This window comes from Microcaecilia unicolor, chromosome 4 (assembly GCF_901765095.1).
Source record: "Microcaecilia unicolor chromosome 4, aMicUni1.1, whole genome shotgun sequence".
Lineage (NCBI taxonomy): Eukaryota > Metazoa > Chordata > Amphibia > Gymnophiona > Siphonopidae > Microcaecilia > Microcaecilia unicolor.
Genome location: NC_044034.1, coordinates 88,878,001 through 88,898,733, shown reverse-complemented (window position 1 = coordinate 88,898,733; position 20,733 = coordinate 88,878,001). Strand labels below are relative to the sequence as shown.

At 48.9% G+C, this 20,733-nt stretch overlaps 1 protein-coding gene across 2 annotated transcripts in view; it reads left to right on the top strand.

The window, feature by feature from the left end:
• Positions 1-20,733, top strand: part of LOC115468605 (phosphatidylinositol 3,4,5-trisphosphate 3-phosphatase TPTE2-like) — a 149,924-nt gene that overhangs the window by 21,546 nt on the left and 107,645 nt on the right. Inside the window, exon 2 of one of the 2 annotated variants that reach the window (XM_030200427.1) lies at positions 18,684-18,795. In XM_030200427.1, coding sequence (XP_030056287.1) covers positions 18,713-18,795 — 83 coding nt within the window. In that variant the 5' untranslated portion in view covers positions 18,684-18,712. Of the gene's footprint in view, positions 1-18,497; positions 18,796-20,733 lie in introns of those variants that run through there. The other variant, XM_030200426.1, reaches the window with a different exon arrangement.

The following is a 20,733-nucleotide window of genomic DNA, read 5'->3' as shown; positions in this document are numbered from 1 at the left end:
AAGATAATTATACATCTTTTCCCTATGCAAAGTATGTGCAAGAATCACAAATTTCAACTTATAACATATTGATATCCTTATCCCTGCCCTTTTCAGTAACAAGAGGCTTTAACTTTAATACAGACATGTCATTCTTGTCTTCACTAATGCAATTTCTTCCCTATTCTAACCACACCCAAAGCCTCCCCTCTCCCGAAGGAACCAATACCTACGATTGTGTCATAGCTCCATGAACGAATGAACCCTCCCCATCCCCCTTTTGCTCCACATGGTATATCTCTCAGCCCAACAATGAGAGTAAGAAATATGGGGCCCCCTCCTCGAACCCTTATAAGCTTAAAAGTTAACCTGATAGGGCCCCAAGTTTATTAAGAATATTACTACGGGCCCTATGTGCCAAATTACTTATATATCGCTCCCAAGTGAGATAGAAGTTACGTTGTGTTTTGAAGTTATTTAGGGAGTCCTGAAGTTCAAACATGAGTACAGCATGAAATCTATTGCGCCATTGCCAATATGAAGGGGCCTCTAATTGAGTCCAATTTGCTAAGACACACTTCACACTCTGGCATCATCCGTATCTTCTGGTTCAATATTCCCTCCAAAAACCTAATCACTCTGATCCAAAAAGCTTTGATAGCCGGGCATATCCAAATGGCATGATAGTTATTATTTTGGGAGCCATTGCATCTTATGCAATGAGGGGAGTCTACTACACCCATTCTACACAGCCTCAACTTAGATGTGTAAGCCCCATAAATCACTCTAGCCTGACATTCTGTCAGTTCCGCCCCTCGCAGAGTCCAACGCAAACCTCTCAGCAAATCTTGAGTAGTGACCAACATTTGCAGGTCCGTTGACCACCTGCCAGCAATTTGACCAAGATCCCGCTGAGGGCAAAACTGCAACTATCTTTTATGAAGCAAAGAAATCGATATAGGCTCACTCAATGCCATTTCAAAGAGTTCACAGAACCTAGTGGACAAATCAACACCAAGAGACACCCTAGGTAACGCTGTTATATAATGTGTAAACTGTTTATATGCAAAGCTATCAGCCCAGTCTAAGGTACCCAACTGTAATGATTATAGGGCCTTGATAGTACCTCCTGGCTCCAAGACTTAAGCCCACTTTCCATTCAGGACACCAAATGCGGGTTTTCAGTTCCCGGAGGGAACTCTCCATTCCCCTGAATGGGCAGTAACCTACTACAACGAGGGTCAAAAGACCAAAGTTTTGCCAAGTCATTCCAAAGCGCCACCAAGGGGCGCACCAATACACTTGAGAGAGCCAATGCTCCATATGACGCAGCAAACATGCCATGTTATAAAGTTTAATGTGTGGGACTCCCAAGCCACCTGTACTCCAATTCCCCACCAAGTTAGAGAAACAAATCTGCGGCCTTCTCCCCCCCCCCCCCCCCCCCCCCAAAAAAAAAAAAAAAAATCTTGATAGCATACTCGTTAAGGCTCTAATATCCCTTTTACTAAGATACATAGGTAAGGTCTGTAGGAAATATAGCCATTTAGGGAATATGACCATATTGAACAATGATATATGTCCCATCAGCGATATCGGGAGGCCCTCCCATCTCCCAAGGAGCTCCCTAGTAGCTGATATCAATTTGGCAATATTTACTTCATATAGTTGCCTAGGATTCCCGGTAAGTTGAATCCCCAAGTAGGTGAAAGATATTCTCGCTCTCTTAAATGGACAATTTAATCGTTCCCATTGCTTATGTTGCAAATGAATAGTAAGGACCTCAGATTTGTCTAAGTTAAGACGAAACCCTGAAAAGTCTCCAAACTCAGCAAAAATGTCCAATAGTGCTGGCAAGGATGATTGAGGCTCATGCAAAAGGTCATCTGCAAAAGCAGATATCTTAAACTGTTCAGTGCCTGTCCTGACTCCTTTCACGTCCTCTGCTTCAAAAATATCTCGAATCAAGGGGTCTAAGACCAACACAAAAAGTAGCGGGGAGAGGGGGCATCCCTGTCTCATGCCTCATGCAATCCCGAATGTTTCAGATGACATCCCATTTACCCAGACGTCTGCAACTGGGCCCTGATAGACAGCACTTATCGCCCTGTTAAAAAAAACCAACAATACCATATGCCTTTAAAGTCGCAAACATAAAGTCCCAATGCACTCGATCAAATGCCTTTTCTGCATCAAAGCTGATTAAAAACGATGGTATTGAGTGACGATGCAATCTCTCCAATGCAGCCAAAATCTTTCTCTCATTTCGTGCCACTGAACGCTCCCTAATGAACCCCACCTGTGGAGCAGCTACTATATCTGGCAATACCCGAGCTAGTCTATTAGCCATAATTTTGGCAAATAATTTTGTTTCAAAGGGAAGCAAAGAAATAGGCCGATATGATCCTGCCTTAAGGGGATCTCTTCCGGGCTTTAACAACACCACTATCTGAGCTTTCCGCAGAGTCTCTGGTAGTGCACCCACCTGCACAAAGCGGTTAAACACCACCAACAGACATGCAGCTATGTCCGATACAAGAATTTTATAAAATTCAGAGGTAAGACCATCCACTCCCGGAGACTTGTGTAATGGACTATCACGTATACACCATCTCACTTCCTCTTCAGATATATCTGCATTAAGGCATTCCTGTTGGGCTCCTGTAATCCTAGGAATACTTCGTCCCGAACGGTACATTTCCACATCCAACCCCAGATCTTCTGGAGGAGAGTATAAATGCGCGTAAAATTGTTTAAAAACCTCGTTGATACCCTCGGTTGTGCGATGGTAGCCTCCCTTTGCATCTTGTAGTGGGGATACAAACCGTTTCACTAATCTCACCAGCAACATTCCCTGTTTATTAGCATACTTATACAACTGGAATCGATAATAGATATACGATTTTTGCATTTTAGCGTGAATTAACTGGTTCAAGGAAGCCTGTGATGTTAATAGACGAATTAATTAAGTGTGTTTGGAGTGGCTCCAAAAAGTTGTTTAGCTCTCCTAACTTGGGTCTCCATCCGAAGCAGCTCTGCATCCCTCACTCTCCTTTTATGCGTATAATAATAAGATATGATAGAGCCTCTCAACACCGCTTTAGCTGCTTCCCAGAATAGTATGGGATCTGCTTGATAATTCTCCCTATTAAACTCTGCATATTCCCGCCATTGAGATTGTATATAAGAAGCGAACTGGGCGTCATAATACAGTTCCCTGGGATATCTCCACCTAGCCCAATATTTCCGATCCGTCCCCCAGGAAATGGAGACCCAGTGAATCCAGACTGCCCCAATTTGACTGCCCCTATCGGACCGACCGTTCACTTGTCTATTAGATTGTAAGCTCTTTGAGCAGGGACTGTCTCTCTTTGTTAAATTGTACAGCGCTGCGTAACCCTAGTAGCGCTCTAGAAATGTTAAGTAGTAGTAGTAGATCAAAGCATGATCAGCCACCTGAGTAGGCCCTATCTCCGCTTGAAGTAAGGATGGAGCACAACTCATCGATACTAAGAAATAATCTATATGCGACTGTGTGTTGTGTGCTCTACAAAGATGCATGTAGTCTCTTTTGCCTGGGTGAAACAAACGCCAGGAGTCTACCAAATCCAATAAGGAACACAACCATGGCACCCCCTTTGCATAATTCACAGGCCTCACTCTAGAGGGTCCCGTGTTGTCCACCATAGGGTCAAACACTGAGTTAAAGTCGTCCCCCCCCCCCATAATAATTGGGATCTGATCAAAGGAACGAATATGTTTCAATATGGTTTGGAAGAAGTCCCTGTCATACTGGTTAGGCGCTTAGACATTGACTAATAACAAAGGCTTATGACTCAAGTGAATCTTCAAGATTATAGACCGACTTAAAGGATCCACAATCGTATGCTTCTTTTCAATGTGGAGCCCCTTATGAAATAAGATGATAACTCCAGCTTTCCTATTCTGCGCAGGGCTCTCCACATAATCTCCAACCCACCATCGACATAATTTTTTATGTTCCATAGCATTCAAATGAGTCTCCTGAAGCATTGCTATGTGGGCTTTTTGTCTATTCAATGTCTGTAAAATCTTACTGCATTTGACTGGGGAGGAAATACCCCCCCACGTTCCATGACACCAGTTTAATCATATGACCCCTGAGGACCACCCCCTTCTCATGTGCACTGTGGAATGCCCACTCGGTCTGCAACAAACTTTCCTTCACCCACGATCTCTTCATCTCTCATTCCCTTCACCTGCTTGCCCTAACTGAAACCTGGCTCTCCCCTGACGACTCTGCCTCAGTTGCGGCTCTATGCCATGGAGGCTATCTCTTCTCCCATACTCCCCGCCTAGTTGGCCGTGGAGGAGGCGTCGGGTTACTACTCTCGCCCTCCTGTAGCTTCCAACCCCTCCTCCTACCACAGTCTCACTGCTTCTCATCCTTTGAAGTCCACTCCATCCGTCTATTCTACCCGTTGCCACTCAGAGTGGCAGTCATTTACCGCCCCCCTGATAAATCCCTCCCTTCCTTCCTCACCGACTTCGATGCCTGGCTTTCTGTTTTTCTTGAACCCTCATCTCCATCCCTCATTCTCGGAGACTTCAACATACACGTTGATGACCTGTCCAACTCTCACGCTTCTCAGTTCCTCACTCTAACATCCTCCTTCAACCTCCAGCTATGTTCCACCACCCCTACTCACCGTGATGGCCATTGCCTTGACCTCGTCCTCTCCTCTTCCGGCTCACCCTCCAATTTCCACACCTCAGCTCTTCCTGTCTCTGATCATCACCTGATCACCTTCACACTTCTTCACCCTCCCCCTCAGCTCCGCCCAACATTAACCACTACTTCCAGGAATCTCCAGATTATTGACCCTCCCACCTTATCATCTAGTATTTCTAATCTCCTCCCCTCCATCATGTCCTCCGAGTCTGTTGACGAGGCTGTCTCCGCTTACAATGCCACTCTCTCCTCTGCTCTGGACACCCTTGCACCATCCACCTCCCGTCCCACAAGGCGTACTAATCCCCAGCCCTGGCTGACCCCTTGCATCCGTTACCTTCGCTCCTGCGCCCGATCTGCTGAACGCCTCTGGAGGAAATCTCGCACCCATTCAGATTTCCTTCACTACAAATTCATGCTATCCTCCTTCCAGTCCTCACTATTCCTTGCCAAACAGGACTATTACACCCAATTGACTAATTCTCTCAGCTCTAACCCTCGTCGTCTCTTCGCCACCCTTAACTCCCTCCTCAAAGTGCCCTCCGCTCCCACCCCCCCGTCACTCTCTCCTCAATCACTGGCTGACTACTTCCGCGACAAGGTGCAAAAGATCAACCTTGAGTTCACTACCAAGCCACCTCCTCCTCTTCACCCTTCAACCCTCTCCCTCAACCAACCAACCCAGACCTCCTTCTCCTCCTTTCCTGATATCTCCGAAGAGGAAACCGCCCGCCTTCTTTCCTCCTCAAAATGCACCACTTGTTCCTCTGATCCCATCTCCACCAACTTACTTAACACCATCTCTCCTACTATCACCCCCTCCATCTGTCATATCCTCAACCTCTCTCTCTCCACTGCAACTGTCCCCGACACCTTCAAGCATGCTGTAGTCACGCCACTCCTCAAAAAACCATCACTAGACCCTACCTGTCCCTCCAACTACCGCCCCATCTCCCTCCTACCCTTCCTCTCCAAGACACTTGAACGCGCAGTCCACAGCCGCTGCCTTGATTTTCTCTCCTCTCATGCCATCCTTGATCCGCTTCAATCCGGTTTTCGCCCTCTTCACTCGACAGAAACAGCACTTTCTAAAGTCTGTAATGACCTGTTCCTTGCCAAATCCAGAGGCCACTACTCCATCCTCATCCTCCTGGATCTATCCGCCGCTTTTGACACTGTCAATCATGACTTACTTCTTGCCACACTGTCCTCATTTGGGTTCCAGGGCTCTGTCCTCTCCTGGTTCTCCTCCTATCTCTCCCACCGCACCTTCAAAGTTCACTCTCATGGATCTTCCTCCACCCCCATCCCCTTATCTGTTGGTGTTCCCCAGGGATCGGTCCTTGGACCCCTTCTCTTCTCAATCTACACCTCTTCCCTGGGCTCCCTGATCTCATCTCATGGTTTCCAGTATCATCTCTATGCTGATGACACCCAACTGTATCTCTCCACACCAGACATCACCGCGGAGACCCAGGCAAAGGTATCGGCCTGCTTATCCGACATTGCTGCCTGGATGTCCAACCGCCACCTGAAACTGAACATGTCCAAGACCGAGCTTATCGTCTTTCCACCAAAACCCACTTCTCCTCTTCCTCCACTTTCTATCTCAGTTGGTAACACCCTCATCCTCCCCGTCTCATCTGCCCGCAACCTCGGAGTCATCTTTGACTCCTCTCTCTCCTTCTCTGCGCATATCCAGCAGATAGCCAAGACCTGTCGCTTCTTCCTCTTTATCATCAGCAAAATTCGCCCTTTCCTCTCTGAACACACCACCCGAACTCTCGTCCACGCTCTCATTACCTCTCGCCTGGACTACTGCAACTTACTCCTCACCGGCCTCCCACTTAGCCATCTATCCCCCCTTCAGTCTGTTCAGAACTCTGCTGCACGTCTCATATTCCGCCAGAACCGATATACTCATATCACCCCTCTCCTCAGGTCACTTCACTGGCTTCCGATCAGATACCGCATTCAATTCAAGCTTCTCCTTCTTACCTACAAATGCACTCAGTCTGCTGCCCCTCACTACCTCTACCCTCATCTCCCCTTACGTTCCCGCCCGTAACCTCCGTTCACAGGATAAATCCCTCCTCTCAGTACCCTTCTCCACCACCGCCAACTCCAGGCTCCGCTCATTCTGCCTCGCCTCACCCTATGCTTGGAACAACCTTCCTGAACCCTTACGCCAAGCCCCCTCCCTGCCCGTCTTCAAGTCTTTGCTTAAAGCCCACCTCTTCAATGCTGCGTTCGGCACCTAACCCTTACCGTTCAGTGAATCCAAACTGCCCCAATTTGACTGCCCCTATCGGACCGACCGTTCACTTGTCTATTAGATTGTAAGCTCTTTGAGCAGGGACTGTCTCTCTTTGTTAAATTGTACAGCGCTGCGTAACCCTAGTAGCGCTCTAGAAATGTTAAGTAGTAGTAGTAGTAGTAGTAGATTTATACATTTTTTACCAAAGGACGAGCGCCCCAGCCTGCACCCCTCCTTCCACTCACACCGCCAAGTAAGGCCCCCCACCCCCTTCCTCCTCCCAACGCCAAGCCCCCGGAGCATACCCTCCCTCCCCTTGAAACCCCACCCACTTCCCAGCCCACCATTAACATTAACCCCCTCCTACGAGTTCCAGAGGAGAACTCAGCACGTGTAGGCATCCTACTTCCCCATATTAATGTGTAACGGACAAGCCTAGAGAAAAAAGAAAAAAAAAAGAAGGGGGGGGGGGGGTGAAGGGAAAGTGATGAACCATCTAACCTTTTAATTACACCAACCCCTTAAATTATCCTCCTTATCATGAAGTCATTCTGAATTACTCTCCCCCTCCACCCCACCTCCTCACACCTCAAACCCCCTTGAACCCATTAAGCTTCCCAAAAGAAAACATCAAATAACTTTCTTAAAGGTTGTCGTAAAGATGGCTTCAAGCAGTCCAATATCACCTGTATATACACTATGTTTAGCCAGTCTCTCAGGACATTCACCATAAGTACATAAGTACATAAGTAGTGCCATACTGGGAAAGACCAAAGGTCCATCTAGCCCAGCATCCTGTCACCGACAGTGGCCAATCCAGGTCAAGGGCACCTGGCACGCTCCCCAAACGTAAAAACATTCCAGACAAGTTATACCTAAAAATGAGGAATTTTTCCAGTCCATTTAATAGCGGTCTATGGACTTGTCCTTTAGGAATCTATCTAACCCCTTTTTAAACTCCGTCAAGCTAACCGCCCGTACCACGTTCTCCGGCAATGAATTCCAGAGTCTAATTACACGTTGGGTGAAGAAAAATTTTCTCCGATTCGTTTTAAATTTACCACACTGTAGCTTCAACTCATGCCCTCTAGTCCTGAGTAGACTCATAGAACACAGGATTTCTTCTCACCCCCCAAGTCCAATTGCCAGCTCTATTGTCTGCTTTTCAAAGATCTTCTTCAGTGCCACCAGAATGTTATGGCAAGCTCTGAAACAACCACTCCAGTAGTCATTCCACTAGCCATGTGTTAAGTAGTCACTCAGCAGCCCCACTTGCCAAAGACTTAGCAAATTCTTGTGCTGAGGCAACTGCATCGAAAGTCTTTTCTGATCCCTCGTGGGTTACTCTCAACTTAGCCGGATATACTAAAGCAAACTTGATTTTTCGGTCAAATAGAGCTGCACAAACGGGCGCGAGCGCCCTTCTCGCTGTCGCGACCCTTGCAGAGTAGTCTTGGAAGCAAAGGATTTTTTGCCCCTTGTGGCAGAGAGTGAGGCCGGAACGCAGTTCTCGCAGGACAGCTTGTTTATGACCATAATGCAGAATTTTCAAGGTCACCGCACGCAGCCTAGCAGTTCTATGTCTCTTCGGGCCTACCCGATGCGCCCTCTCCACCCTCAACGGGCCATGCAGGTTGCTTAGCTGCAGCGACTGGGGAATCCAACGTTCGAGAAAACTCACCATTTCCGAATCTTTTATCTGTTTAGGTAGGCCAATAAGTCTTAAATTGTTGTGACGGGAACGATTTTCCAAGTCGTCTAATTTTAATTCCAAATCAGATAATTTTTTCTGCAAAGCCCCCATCGGTTCAGCAGCCTCCGCCATGCAGTCTTTTATGTCACTTATTCTCTGTTGCATGTGGTCAAGATCCAGGTGGAAACCATCCAATCTTTCATGCGCGAACTCTGCTCTGTCAAATAAGGCTTGCAATTTCTTGTCCAATGCCGCTTCCACCGCCGCAGTGACCTCCGCGGTGATCTCAACTGTCCACGCTGAGCATACACTACAGCAAGGCGAAGTCTGCACATCCGCCATTTTAGGGTCAATGATCTTGCTTCTGTCCTTTTCTTTTTTCTGCATTTTAGCTGCCATCGTACCCTTCTTGAACAGCTCACCGATACAACACACTGCCCCAAGATATAAATATTAGCCTCCAAGGTTTAAAGGTTGCTAAGCCCACTTCCAGTCTTGATTAATGCGTCTTCACTCCTGCATGGTACCATGTGACCTACTGGCAAGTAGTGTTTTTAATCACATGTTCCATATCATCAAGCTGATCAATCCATAGACTGGTGGGTTGTGTCCATCTACCAGCAGGTGGAGATAGAGAGCAAACTTTTGCCTCCCTATATGTGGTCATGTGCTGCCGGAAACTCCCCAGTATGTTCTCTATCTCAGCAGGTGGTGGTCACACATCAGCAGCAGCTCTGGCTAGGCCTCCAAGCCTAATTTTTAGGTTTTGTTGAGTGCCTGGGGTTGAGGGCTCTTTTGAGCAAGTGCAAACCTGGTGGTGCCAGGTCCCTCCTTTTCTCCCCCCTCCCGCTGGCTCCGTTAAAAAAAAAAAAAAAAAAAAAAATTTGAACGGCCTTAAAGGCGTTTATTTCGACGTTTATTTAAGCGTCTATTGCAGCTACTCACTGAGACACCAGGTCGTTACGACTCGGAGCGGACAGCAGGTAATTTTTACCTTTTTATAGCGGGCGGGGGTTCCCCGATTCTTCTCCTCGTGGCACATGGCGTCGGAGGGCGAGGGCGCAAAGGGTCGCTCCCCGGGTCGCTCGAGCGCTTCTAGAGGGGATGCGGGGGTCTTCAAGCCAGATTCGCCCTTGGTGGGTGACAGTTTCGCGACCGATGCATGTCCCGGTCCTTCCTCCGGCGTGGCGGTTTTTCCCGCCATAAACGCCCATCCCCCGCTCCTCGCCTCCGCCATCTTGGCCGGCCACGCGGCTCGGACGGCTTCTTCTTGGGCCGCCCTTGAGGTTGGAGACATTAATGCCATGAACGCCCTTAATTTGGGCGACGGCACAGAAGCGGCTAAAGTTAAGAGCCGTTCTTCCCGCGCGGCTCCTTCGCGGAGTTTCGCGCCGGACGCCATTTTGGATGCGCAGCATGTCTCTCCCCCGCTGTTGCGAGCGCCGGTTGAGAGAGCGCCTAGGGCTGTTGCCCAGGCTGCGGAAGTGCACAGTCTGGGGGGTTTCTCCCCCGAGTTTGTTTTGCTGCTGCATCGGGCCTTCCTCATGCACAACGCTGCCCCCGCTCCCTCCTCTGGTAAAGAGGTTGAGGTTCCCAGAGGTAAACGCCCTCGGGTTGATTCCCAGGCCTTGGAGGAATTTGTCTCCTCCGATGTAGATGAGGGCAGCGTGTCTGGGGTCTCCCAACGGTCCTTTGCGGATTCCTTGGAGGAGACGGATCCCCGCTCGGATGGAGCGGATGACCCCTCTGCAGCGCGGCTTTTTCACCCGGAGGATTTGCCCAACCTGTTGTTACAGGCCATGGACACTTTGAAGATTTCCTCTCCGGAGGACGTCTCTCCCTCAGCCCCTGTTGGCTCTGCCATTATGCTGGGGACGAAGCGCCCGCCTAGAACCTTCCACGTGCATGATGCCATGCACACCTTAATTTCGGCTCAATGGGATGTCCCAGAAGCGAGCCTTAAAGTGGCTAGGGCTATGTCCCGCCTCTATCCTTTGGCTGTGAGTGAACGTGAGGCCTATCTGTGGCCTACCGTGGATTCTTTAATCACTGCGGTGACTAAGAAAACGGCATTGCCGGTGGAAGGTGGCACGGCCCTAAAGGACGCCCAAGACAGGAGATTGGAGGCGGCCTTAAGGTCGTCCTTTGAGGCGGCTGCTTTAAGTTTGCAGGCCTCAGTTTGCGGCTCCTATGTGGCCAGGGCGTGCCTGACTATGGTGCAGCGGGCTTTCCCCTCGGATCATTCCTTGAGGGATGATTGGCCAGCCCTGGAATCGGGCCTGGCCTATTTGGCAGACTTGCTGTATGATGTCTTGAGAGCCTCAGCTAAAGGCATGGCTCAGACTGTCTCTGCGCGGCGGTGGCTTTGGCTGAAACATTGGTCTGCTGACCACGCCTCAAAATCCCGCCTGGCTAGATTGCCTTTTAAAGGCAAGCTGCTCTTTGGGGTCGAGCTGGACAAAATCGTGACTGATCTCGGCACGTCTAAGGGCAAGAAGTTACCGGAGGTCAGGGCTCGGGCTAGTGCTCGTCCCGGTACCTCCAGAGGACGGTTTCAGGAAGCCCGTCGGTACCGCCCGGGCAGGTCGGGTGCTTCTGCCCCCTCTTCCTTTAAGAGGAAGTTCTCCCCCAAGCAGCATTCCTTTCGCAGAGACCGCCGTCCCGGAGGTGCTCCCTCCGGTCCTCCCCCAGGGTCTCGTACCCAATGACGGGGTATTGGTCCACGCCCCAGTGCAGATTGGAGGACGGCTGTCCTCGTTTCTGGGCGAGTGGACCACAATAACTTCAGACGCTTGGGTGCTGGAAGTCATCAGAGACGGCTACAAGCTAGAGTTCTGCCGACCCTTAAGAGACGGGTTTGTACTCTCTCCCTGCAAGTCTCCGGTCAAAGCTGTGGCAGTGCAGCAGACTTTGGACAATCTGATCCGCCTGGGTGCGGTCGTTCCGGTGCCAGAAAGTCAGCTTGGCAAGGGGCGTTACTCCATTTACTTTGTGGTACCAAAGAAAGGAGGTTCTGTCCGGCCTATCCTCGACCTCAAAGGGGTCAATCGGGCCTTGAAAGTGCGGCACTTTCGCATGGAGACTCTCCGCTCTGTTATAGCGGCAGTGAAGGCAGGGGAGTACCTGGCATCCTTGGACATCAAGGAAGCGTACCTGCATATTCCCATCTGGCCTCCTCATCAACGCTTTCTGCGTTTTGCAGTCCTGGGCCGACACTTCCAGTTCAGAGCCCTCCCGTTCGGGTTGGCTACTGCTCCGCGGACCTTTTCCAAGGTAATGGTGGTCATAGCGGCCTTCCTGCGAAAGGAAGGAGTACAAGTCCATCCTTATCTGGACGACTGGTTGATCCGAGCCCCCTCTTATGCAGAGTGCGGCAGAGCTGTGGGCCGGGTAGTTGCTCTTTTGAGCTCCCTGGGATGGATCATCAACTGGGAGAAGAGCCAGCTGCGCCCGACTCAGTCCCTGGAGTATCTGGGAGTTCGATTCGACACCCAAGTGGGCAGAGTGTTCCTGCCAGACAATCGGATTGTCAAGCTTCAGGCTCAGGTGGACCAGTTCCTAGTAGCCTCTCCTCTTCGGGCTTGGGACTATGTGCAGCTGTTGGGCTCTATGACGGCCACGATGGAAGTAGTGCCCTGGGCCAGGGCTCATATGAGACCACTACAACACTCTCTGCTGCAGCGCTGGACTCCGATGTCGGAGGATTATGCGGTGCGTCTTCCCTTGGATCCAGCAGTGCGCAAGGCGCTGAGCTGGTGGATGCAGACAGACAAGTTGTCTGCGGGAATGCCTCTGGTGTCCCCAGAGTGGATTGTCGTCACGACGGACGCCTCGTTATCGGGCTGGGGAGCCCACTGCTTGGGAAGGACAGCGCAGGGGCTCTGGTCTCCTGCAGAGGCAAAGTGGTCTATCAACCTCCTGGAACTCAGGGCCATTCGGTTGGCGCTTTTGGAGTTCATCCCGGTACTGGTGTTGAAGCCTGTACGGGTCCTGTCGGACAATGCCACGGCTGTGGCCTATGTCAACCGCCAGGGAGGTACCAAGAGCGCCCCTCTAGCCAAGGAAGCTATGAGTCTATGCCAGTGGGCGGAAGCGAACCTGGAACAGCTGTCAGCGGCCCACATTGCCGGAGTCATGAATGTCAAGGCGGACTTTCTCAGTCGCCATACCTTGGAGCCCGGAGAGTGGCAGCTATCTGCTCAGGCGTTCTTGGACAGCACGAAGCGCTGGGGCCAGCCGAGCCTAGATCTGATGGCGTCATCGGCCAATTGCCAAGTGCCGCGCTTCTTCAGCAGAGGACGGGACCCTCGATCCCTGGGAGTAGATGCTCTTCTCCAACAATGGCCGACACAAGAGCTTCTCTATGTGTTCCCGCCCTGGCCCATGTTGGGCAGGGTACTAGACCGGGTGGCAAAGCATCCCGGCAGGATAATCCTGGTAGGTCCGGATTGGCCCAGGCGTCCCTGGTATGCGGACTTGATCAGGCTCTCAGTCGACGATCCTCTGCGGCTGCCAGTGGAGCAGGGCCTGTTACATCAGGGTCCCGTGGTGATGGAGGATCCCTCCCCCTTTGGTCTTACGGCCTGGCTATTGAGCGGCAGCGTCTGAGGAAGAAGGGCTTCTCAGACAAGGTCATCGCCACTATGCTGAGAGCGAGGAAACGCTCTACTTCTACTGCTTACGCCAGGGTTTGGCGTATCTTTGCAGCGTGGTGTGAAGCAGGCTCTCTTTCTCCTTTCACTGCTCCAATTTCTTCAGTGTTGGCGTTCCTGCAAGAAGGTCTGGACAAAGGCCTGTCGCTCAGTTCCCTTAAGGTCCAGGTAGCGGCTCTGGCTTGCTTCAGGGGCCGCCTGAAGGGTGTTTCCCTGGCTTCGCAGCCAGCTGTGGTGCGCTTTCTCAAGGGAGTTAATCACCTGCGCCCTCCTCTGCACTCAGTGGTGCCTGCGTGGAATCTCAACCTGGTGCTGAGAGCATTGCAGAAGCCGCCGTTTGAACCCTTGTCAAGGGCATCTCTGAAAGACCTGACGTTGAAAGCAGTCTTTTTGGTGGCTATCACTTCAGCCAGAAGAGTTTCCGAGCTCCAGGCGCTCTCATGTCGAGAGCCTTTTCTACAGTTCACTGAGGCAGGAGTGACTATTCGCACAGTGCCTTCCTTCCTGCCCAAGATTGTTTCTCGCTTCCATGTGAATCAGCAGCTATGTCTCCCTTCCTTTCGTAGGGAGGACTACCCAGAGGAGTACTCTGCTCTTAAATATCTGGATGTGAGACGAGTCATCATCAGATACTTGGAAGTGACCAATGATTTCCGGAAATCGGATCATCTGTTTGTCCTGTATTCAGGTCCTCGTAGGGGTCTGCAGGCTGCTAAGCCTACAGTGGCAAGATGGGTCAAGGAAGCCATTGCAGCGGCTTATGTGGCCGCGGGGAAGGTGCCGCCTATCCAGCTGAAGGCTCACTCTACAAGAGCTCAGGCGGCCTCGATGGCAGAGGCCGGTTCCGTCTCCTTGGAAGAGATATGCAAGGCGGCAACTTGGGCTTCGGCCCATACATTCTCCAAGCATTACCGCTTGACTGTGGCTGCTCGGGCGGAGGCCCGGTTTGGAGTTTCAGTGTTGCGGTCAGGGATTTCTATGTCCCGCCCTGGGTGAGTACTGCTTCGGTACATCCCACCAGTCTATGGATTGATCAGCTTGATGATATGGAAGGTAAAATTATGTATAATCATACCTGATAATTTTCTTTCCATTAATCATAGCTGATCAATCCATAGCCCCTCCCAGATATCTGTATTGTTTTTATTCTGGTTGCATTTCAGGTTCAAGTTTAGTCTTCAGTTACTTCAGAAAGACTTCGTGTTCAAGTTTTTTCACTTGGATTCTTCAAGAGTTAAGACGAGTTTGTGTTACAGTGAGCTGCTGCATTCCTCTCCCCTCCGTTTTTACGGGGCTGGATTGAGACTTAAAATTCTGCCGGCACTCCCTCCCGCTTCGTGCGGCTGTAGGGCAGTTTTGTACCCCTCCCGCTTCGGCGGTGTTAGGGTCAGTCAGCTCCTCCCGCGGTTGCGGTTGCAGGATAAGCCAGATCCCCCCGCATCGGCGGGTGTGGTGTCCCTCCCCCGCTCCGCGGGGATGAGCTGGACGGATTCCCCTCCCCCACTTGTGTGGGGATGAGCTGGGTTAATTCCCCTCCCCCGTTTCGGCGGTGGTGAGCTGGGCAGAGTGTCCCTTCGTGGGTGTAATTCTCTAAGTGCTGAGTCCTGCGGATGGAGCTTTGATATCGACATACTGAGGAGTTTCCGGCAGCACATGACCACATATAGGGAGGCAAAAGTTTGCTCTCTATCTCCACCTGCTGGTAGATGGACACAACCCACCAGTCTATGGATTGATCAGCTATGATTAATGGAAAGAAAATTATCAGGTATGATTATACATAATTTTACCTTTTGAGGGTGGGAGGGAGTTAATGACCATTGGGGGAGTAAGGGGAAGTCACCCTTGATTCCATCCAGTGGTCATTTAGGGCATCTTTTTGTGCCTTATTCGTTATAAAACAGGACTAGCTCAAAACGTCTTAGTGTTAGTCTTGGACGGTTTTGTTCTGTTCCATTATGGCTGAAAAACATCCAAGTGTTAGGAACGCTGAGATCCCACCCTTAACATGCCCCTGACATGCGCCCTTGTGATTTGAATGCACTTCTGACGTACTTCATAGAAAAACGTCTAAAAATTGTTTTTCAAAATACCAATTTGGATGTTTTTGTGAGGGAAAACATCCAAATGCAGGTTTATGCCACATTTTGGACATTTTTCTCTTTTGAAAATGAGCTCAATAGTAACCTATGGAACTTTGTAAGTCTAAGTGCTTTGAAAATAAGCCGCAATGCCACTGTATTCGGATATTCCAGTTTCTAGGCTGATGCTCATTGTTGTACCATCACACCAGGGGCGTAGCCAGATAACAGATTTTGGGTGGGCCTAGGCAAGAAGTGGGTGGGCACCAAGTGTTCTCTCCTTCACCCACCACAAAAAAAAATCTCAGCTGGCGGGAAAACGCTTCTTTCCACCTTTTCAGTCTGCAGCTGGCATGCCCTGAAAACTGAGCATGCGCAGGTGCTGGTATCCTGGAGAATAGCGTTTTCATTACCATCAGGGGGAAGTCTTCTGCTGGCGGAGCTTGGGATCCCCACCAGCTATCGCTAATACGTGTGCTGCTGTTGGATAGGCCTGAGCCATAATTGGGTGGGCCCCAGCCCACCCAGGCCTACCTGTGGCTACGCCACTGCATCACACTATGTTTCAGTTGCAAAAATTTTAAAATCATTTGCAGAAGGGACACTATTTAAGTCACAAATGGGGAAAAGCCATAAATAAGAAGCAAGAATTAAATTGATTTAACATCTCTCTTGACTAGAAACGTCCATTTATATGTGTAGATTGATGGATGTGTGAACAGTTTTATTTGATCCTTTCCTGATCACAGCATAGTTTGTGCAATTTATGTAAATCAGACAAGAATGTTGTTCTAGTTACAGAATAAATTATGTGAATAGAAGCACTAGATGGTCTTGGTTTCTGTGCTGCCTAAAACCTTCTGTCCTAAAGCTATATAAATGTCACAAAATAAAATAAAAACAGAGAAAAATGTAGCCAGATAAAGACCATATGGCTTATCCAGTCTGCCTGTCCATGCAATCTACTCTCCCTATCACTTCCTTAAAGATGCCGGGGCCCTTTTACTAAACTGTGGTAAAAAGTGGCCTGCAGTAGTGCGAGTGCGTCTTTTAGGCGCACGCCGGGCCATTTTTTTTATCACGTCTAGGAAAAAGGGCCTTTTTTAAAGGGGCCTGAAAATTGGTTCAAAGGGTTCCTAACCACACGATCATACCAAGTGACATCTAATTCGACTACATCAGCCACATGGATACCTGATTGTGGAGTTCCACAGGGATCTCCCCTCTCACCGACCTTATTCAACTTAATGATAGTACCCTTGGTCAAACTGCTATCAAACCAAAACCTCAACCCATACATATACGCAGACGATGTAATGATCTACATCCCATTTAAACAAGATTTAAAGGAAATTTCCAATGATATCAACCAGAGCCTACATATCATGCATTCATGGGCGGATGCATTTCAGCTAAAACTCAATGCAGAAAAAACCCAATGCCTAATACTCACCTCTCAACATAATACGAACAAATTCACCACCATTAACACACCAAAACTGAATCTTCCAATTTCGGACACCCTAAAAATTCTTGGAGTTACCATTGATCGTCACCAACACTTGAGAATCACACGAAAAACACAGCCAAGAAGATGTTCCACTCAATGTGGAAATTAAAAAGAGTAAGACCTTTCTTCCCAAGGACCGTCTTCTGCAACCTGGTACAATCAATGGTACTCAGCCATCTAGACTATTGCAACGCACTCTATGCTGGCTGCAAAGAGCAAATAATCAAGAAACTTCAGACAGCCCAGAACACTGCAGATAGACTCATATTCGGTAAAACAAAATATGAAAGTGCTAAACCCCTACGAGAAAAACTACACTGGCTCCCACTCAAAGAACGCATCACGTTCAAAATTTGCTCCCTAGTTCACAAAATCATTCATGGAGATGCCCCAGCCTACATGTCAGACCTGATAGACCTACCACCCAGGAATGCTAAAAAAACATCCCGCACATTCCTTAATCTTCACTTTCCCAACTGCAAAGGTCTAAAATACAAACTAACGCATGCATCAACCTTTTCCTACTTGAGCACACAATTCTGGAACGTGCTGCCGCGCAACTTAAAAATGATCTATGAACTAACTAATTTCTGCAAACTACTGAAGACCCATCTCTTTGACAAAGCATACCACAAAGATCAACAAATGTGAACTCCTACACATATATCCAGTACTGCCTAACGATTTTTGCTTGTTATATTACTATCATGCTTTATCATTATCATGTCACCCAAGATATTTTTGCAATACTAAATGTCTATTTCCACTATTCATGATGTATTGTAAGCCACATTGAGCCTGCAAAGAGGTGGGAAAATGTGGGATACAAATGCAATAAATAAATAAAAATAAATGTGTGCTAAAATTGAAACCAGCTCATATCCATTTTCGGCCTGCGACCTTACCGCCACCCGTTGACCTAGCGGTAAGGTCTCACGCGCTACCCGAGCAGTAAGCATGCAGCGTGCCAACTGCCATTTACTGCTGGGTAGGCACCCCGTGGTAGAAAGTAGAAAATATTTTCTACCGCGTGTTTTTGGCATGCGTTGAATTCAGAATTACCACCTGGGGCACGCGGTAGCTGGGCGATAATGCTGATTTAGTGCGTGCTGGGTGCGCGTGGGCCCTTACGAGCCTTTGTTGTAGAACCCCATGCACTTGTCCCAAGCTTTGTTGTTGTTTTAAGGTATTACAGTGGCACTTGTCCTGAAATATCAGCTTCTGAACGTTCTGTTCCTGAAGGATACCAACATGTTTTCAAGATCATCTGAAGTTTTGGCATAGGGTTGACTGAAATTTGCTTTTCTAAAAGAAATTTCTGAGTAAAATAGAGCTATGCTAATTCTTCCTCCTGATCAGAGTAAAACAAAACAAACACAGTACAGCTACAGTTAAGTGTCTCACAATGAATTAGAAATCAGGTTCAAACTTTCAGTATTGTGGAATGCACTGAAAACTGGTTGGAAACCAGTTTCAAATGCACACCGAGAATGTTGAGTGAGGACTTTTTCTGTGGATGCTAATGTATAACTAGCTGAGAGTGAATCTGTCCAGTTTGCTCTCACTGGTGTGTCTTCCTCTGAGCTTACCCTGAAAAACAACAGTCTTGTCAGCTGTCTGAACTGACATCCACTCTGTGCTCCGCAGCAAAAATCAACTCTCCTGCCAGTTGACTAGACAAAGAGAGTCGAGCTCCCAGGAAGCTTACACAATGTTATTGTATTAGTACCCTGGAAAAGGGTATTTGCAGCTTCTTTGGTTCAAACAAATTTTTTTTTTGTTTTTGTTTCTGCTTTTCAGCACTGGATGGTTGGTCTGCTGGAGCTGACATGAAGGAGACAGATCCAGCCACAGTGAGCAACAGGCCATCTGTGAAATTTGACCCCAGGTTGGGCTCCTCTGAAATTAATGGGTGAGTGATCAACCACGATCATTTGATATCTTTTACTTATTGAAGTACGCTCAGCTGCATCTGGCCTTATGAGGAAGGATAGAGGGCAGGTATGAAGTTTCTTATTACAGAGAGACCTGGGTTCAAATCCTGGGGTGTGTTGTCTGCTTTCTGGCTAGGTGAGGGATGTTGAGCAGATAGGCAAACAGGGAAAAGGAAAGGGATTGGGATTTGATATACTGCCTTTCTGTGGTTACAATCAAATCAGTTTATGTATTATGTACAGGTGCTCATTTTGTACCTGGGACAATGGAGGGATTAAATGAGTCGCCTAGAGTCACAAGGAGCTGCAGTGGGAATCAGACCCAGTTCCCCTGGTTCTCAGGCCACTGCACTAACCATTAGGCTACTTCTCCATGCTACCTAGTGGCTGGATTTAGGGTACATATGCAGGGCCGCCGAGAGGGGGGCAAAATTCCCCGGGCCCGGTGCCGGGGTCAGGCCGCCGGCGCTGCAGTCCCTGGTCTCACCTGCCTGCCTCCACGGCTCCAGGCCCCCTTCATTCAAAGCGGCAGTCGCAGATCGCATCTCTTCTGGCCTTCCCTCCCTGTGTCCCGCCCTCGCGGAAACTGGAAGTTACCTCAGACGAGGGCGGGACACAGGGAGGGAAGGCCAGAAGAGACGCGATCTGCGACTGCTGCTTTGAATGAAGGGGGCCCGGAGTCATGGAGGCAGGCAGGTGAGACTGCGGACTGCAGCGGCGGGGGGAGCGGCGGGGGGGGGGGGGTTGGAGGGGGGACAGCGGGAGGGGGGGCAGAGGTGGGGCGGCCTTGCCCCGGGCCCAGCCTAGTCTCTCGGCAGCCCTGTACATATGTGTTTGAAAAGTTCTAGAAGGAGCTCTGATGCCACTGTGATAGCTGGTTAAATATGAGGATATAAAATGAGACCCCCCTCCCCCCCCCATTATGCACAAATGAGGGTTTATGATGCCGGATTGTGCCTGGGTTCCAACCAAACTGGACCCTGAAGGAAAAGGAGGAAACTGTTGGGCCATAAAACAAGTTTTTCATTCATGATGTGTTTGTTTAAAACATAAATAGCTCATTACAGAAGCACCGTATAGTTAGGTAGGTGAGCTGCTGTGACATTTGTTGAGGTGAAGTACTTCAATGAAGGGCTATTAAAATTTTTTATATCTAGTTCAAATGTTGTCAACAACAACATCCGTGGACAGGAAGACAGTGATAAACTGGCTGGTATTGACTGTAAACACTTCTAGGAACATTCCTCTCCTCTGTTTCTGTCATTTTACTCAGCATTCGCATGGCAGGCTAGGAAAATGGAATGGGTAGACAGCAGTCAGGGCTTCTGGTGATTAAACTTTCTCTTTGGGCACTTCTCTCTCGAAGATGCTCAATCCAGTACCTGAAATTTACATAATTTGGTGTCAGTGATACTCAATGCGTTTTTTTCCAGCGAAAAAGGTGCCGGTACTCAAATGTCAGGCCACCCTTCAGGGGTGGGGTGATCACTGAGGGACCCACCCCACAATAGCTAGGCCCCTTGCAACCAGTCACAGAATCTATGACAAGGCAGAATTGTTATGTAGAACCTGAGATCTTTCATTAAAACTTGGGGACCAAAATATGTTTTATGCACATGCCTTAAATGAGAATAATAGACAGTACGTGGCTCTCTGGCTGCGACTTCTCGAGATCTTGAACCACCATAATTCTCAAACACTGCAAACCTGATGGGGAGGGGGGGGATGAAGGGGGGGGGGTTAATGAATGGAGAAGAGAGAGAGGATGGATGCATGGTGAAACGAATGTTGGCTTTTCTCTTAAGTAAGTGTGCATGATTGGAATAGCTGGGGATACGAGAGAGGAATAGTTGGCTGTTCAATGTTAAATATAAAAGTCAATATAGGATTGTTATCCTTCAGGCTATTGTGTAACT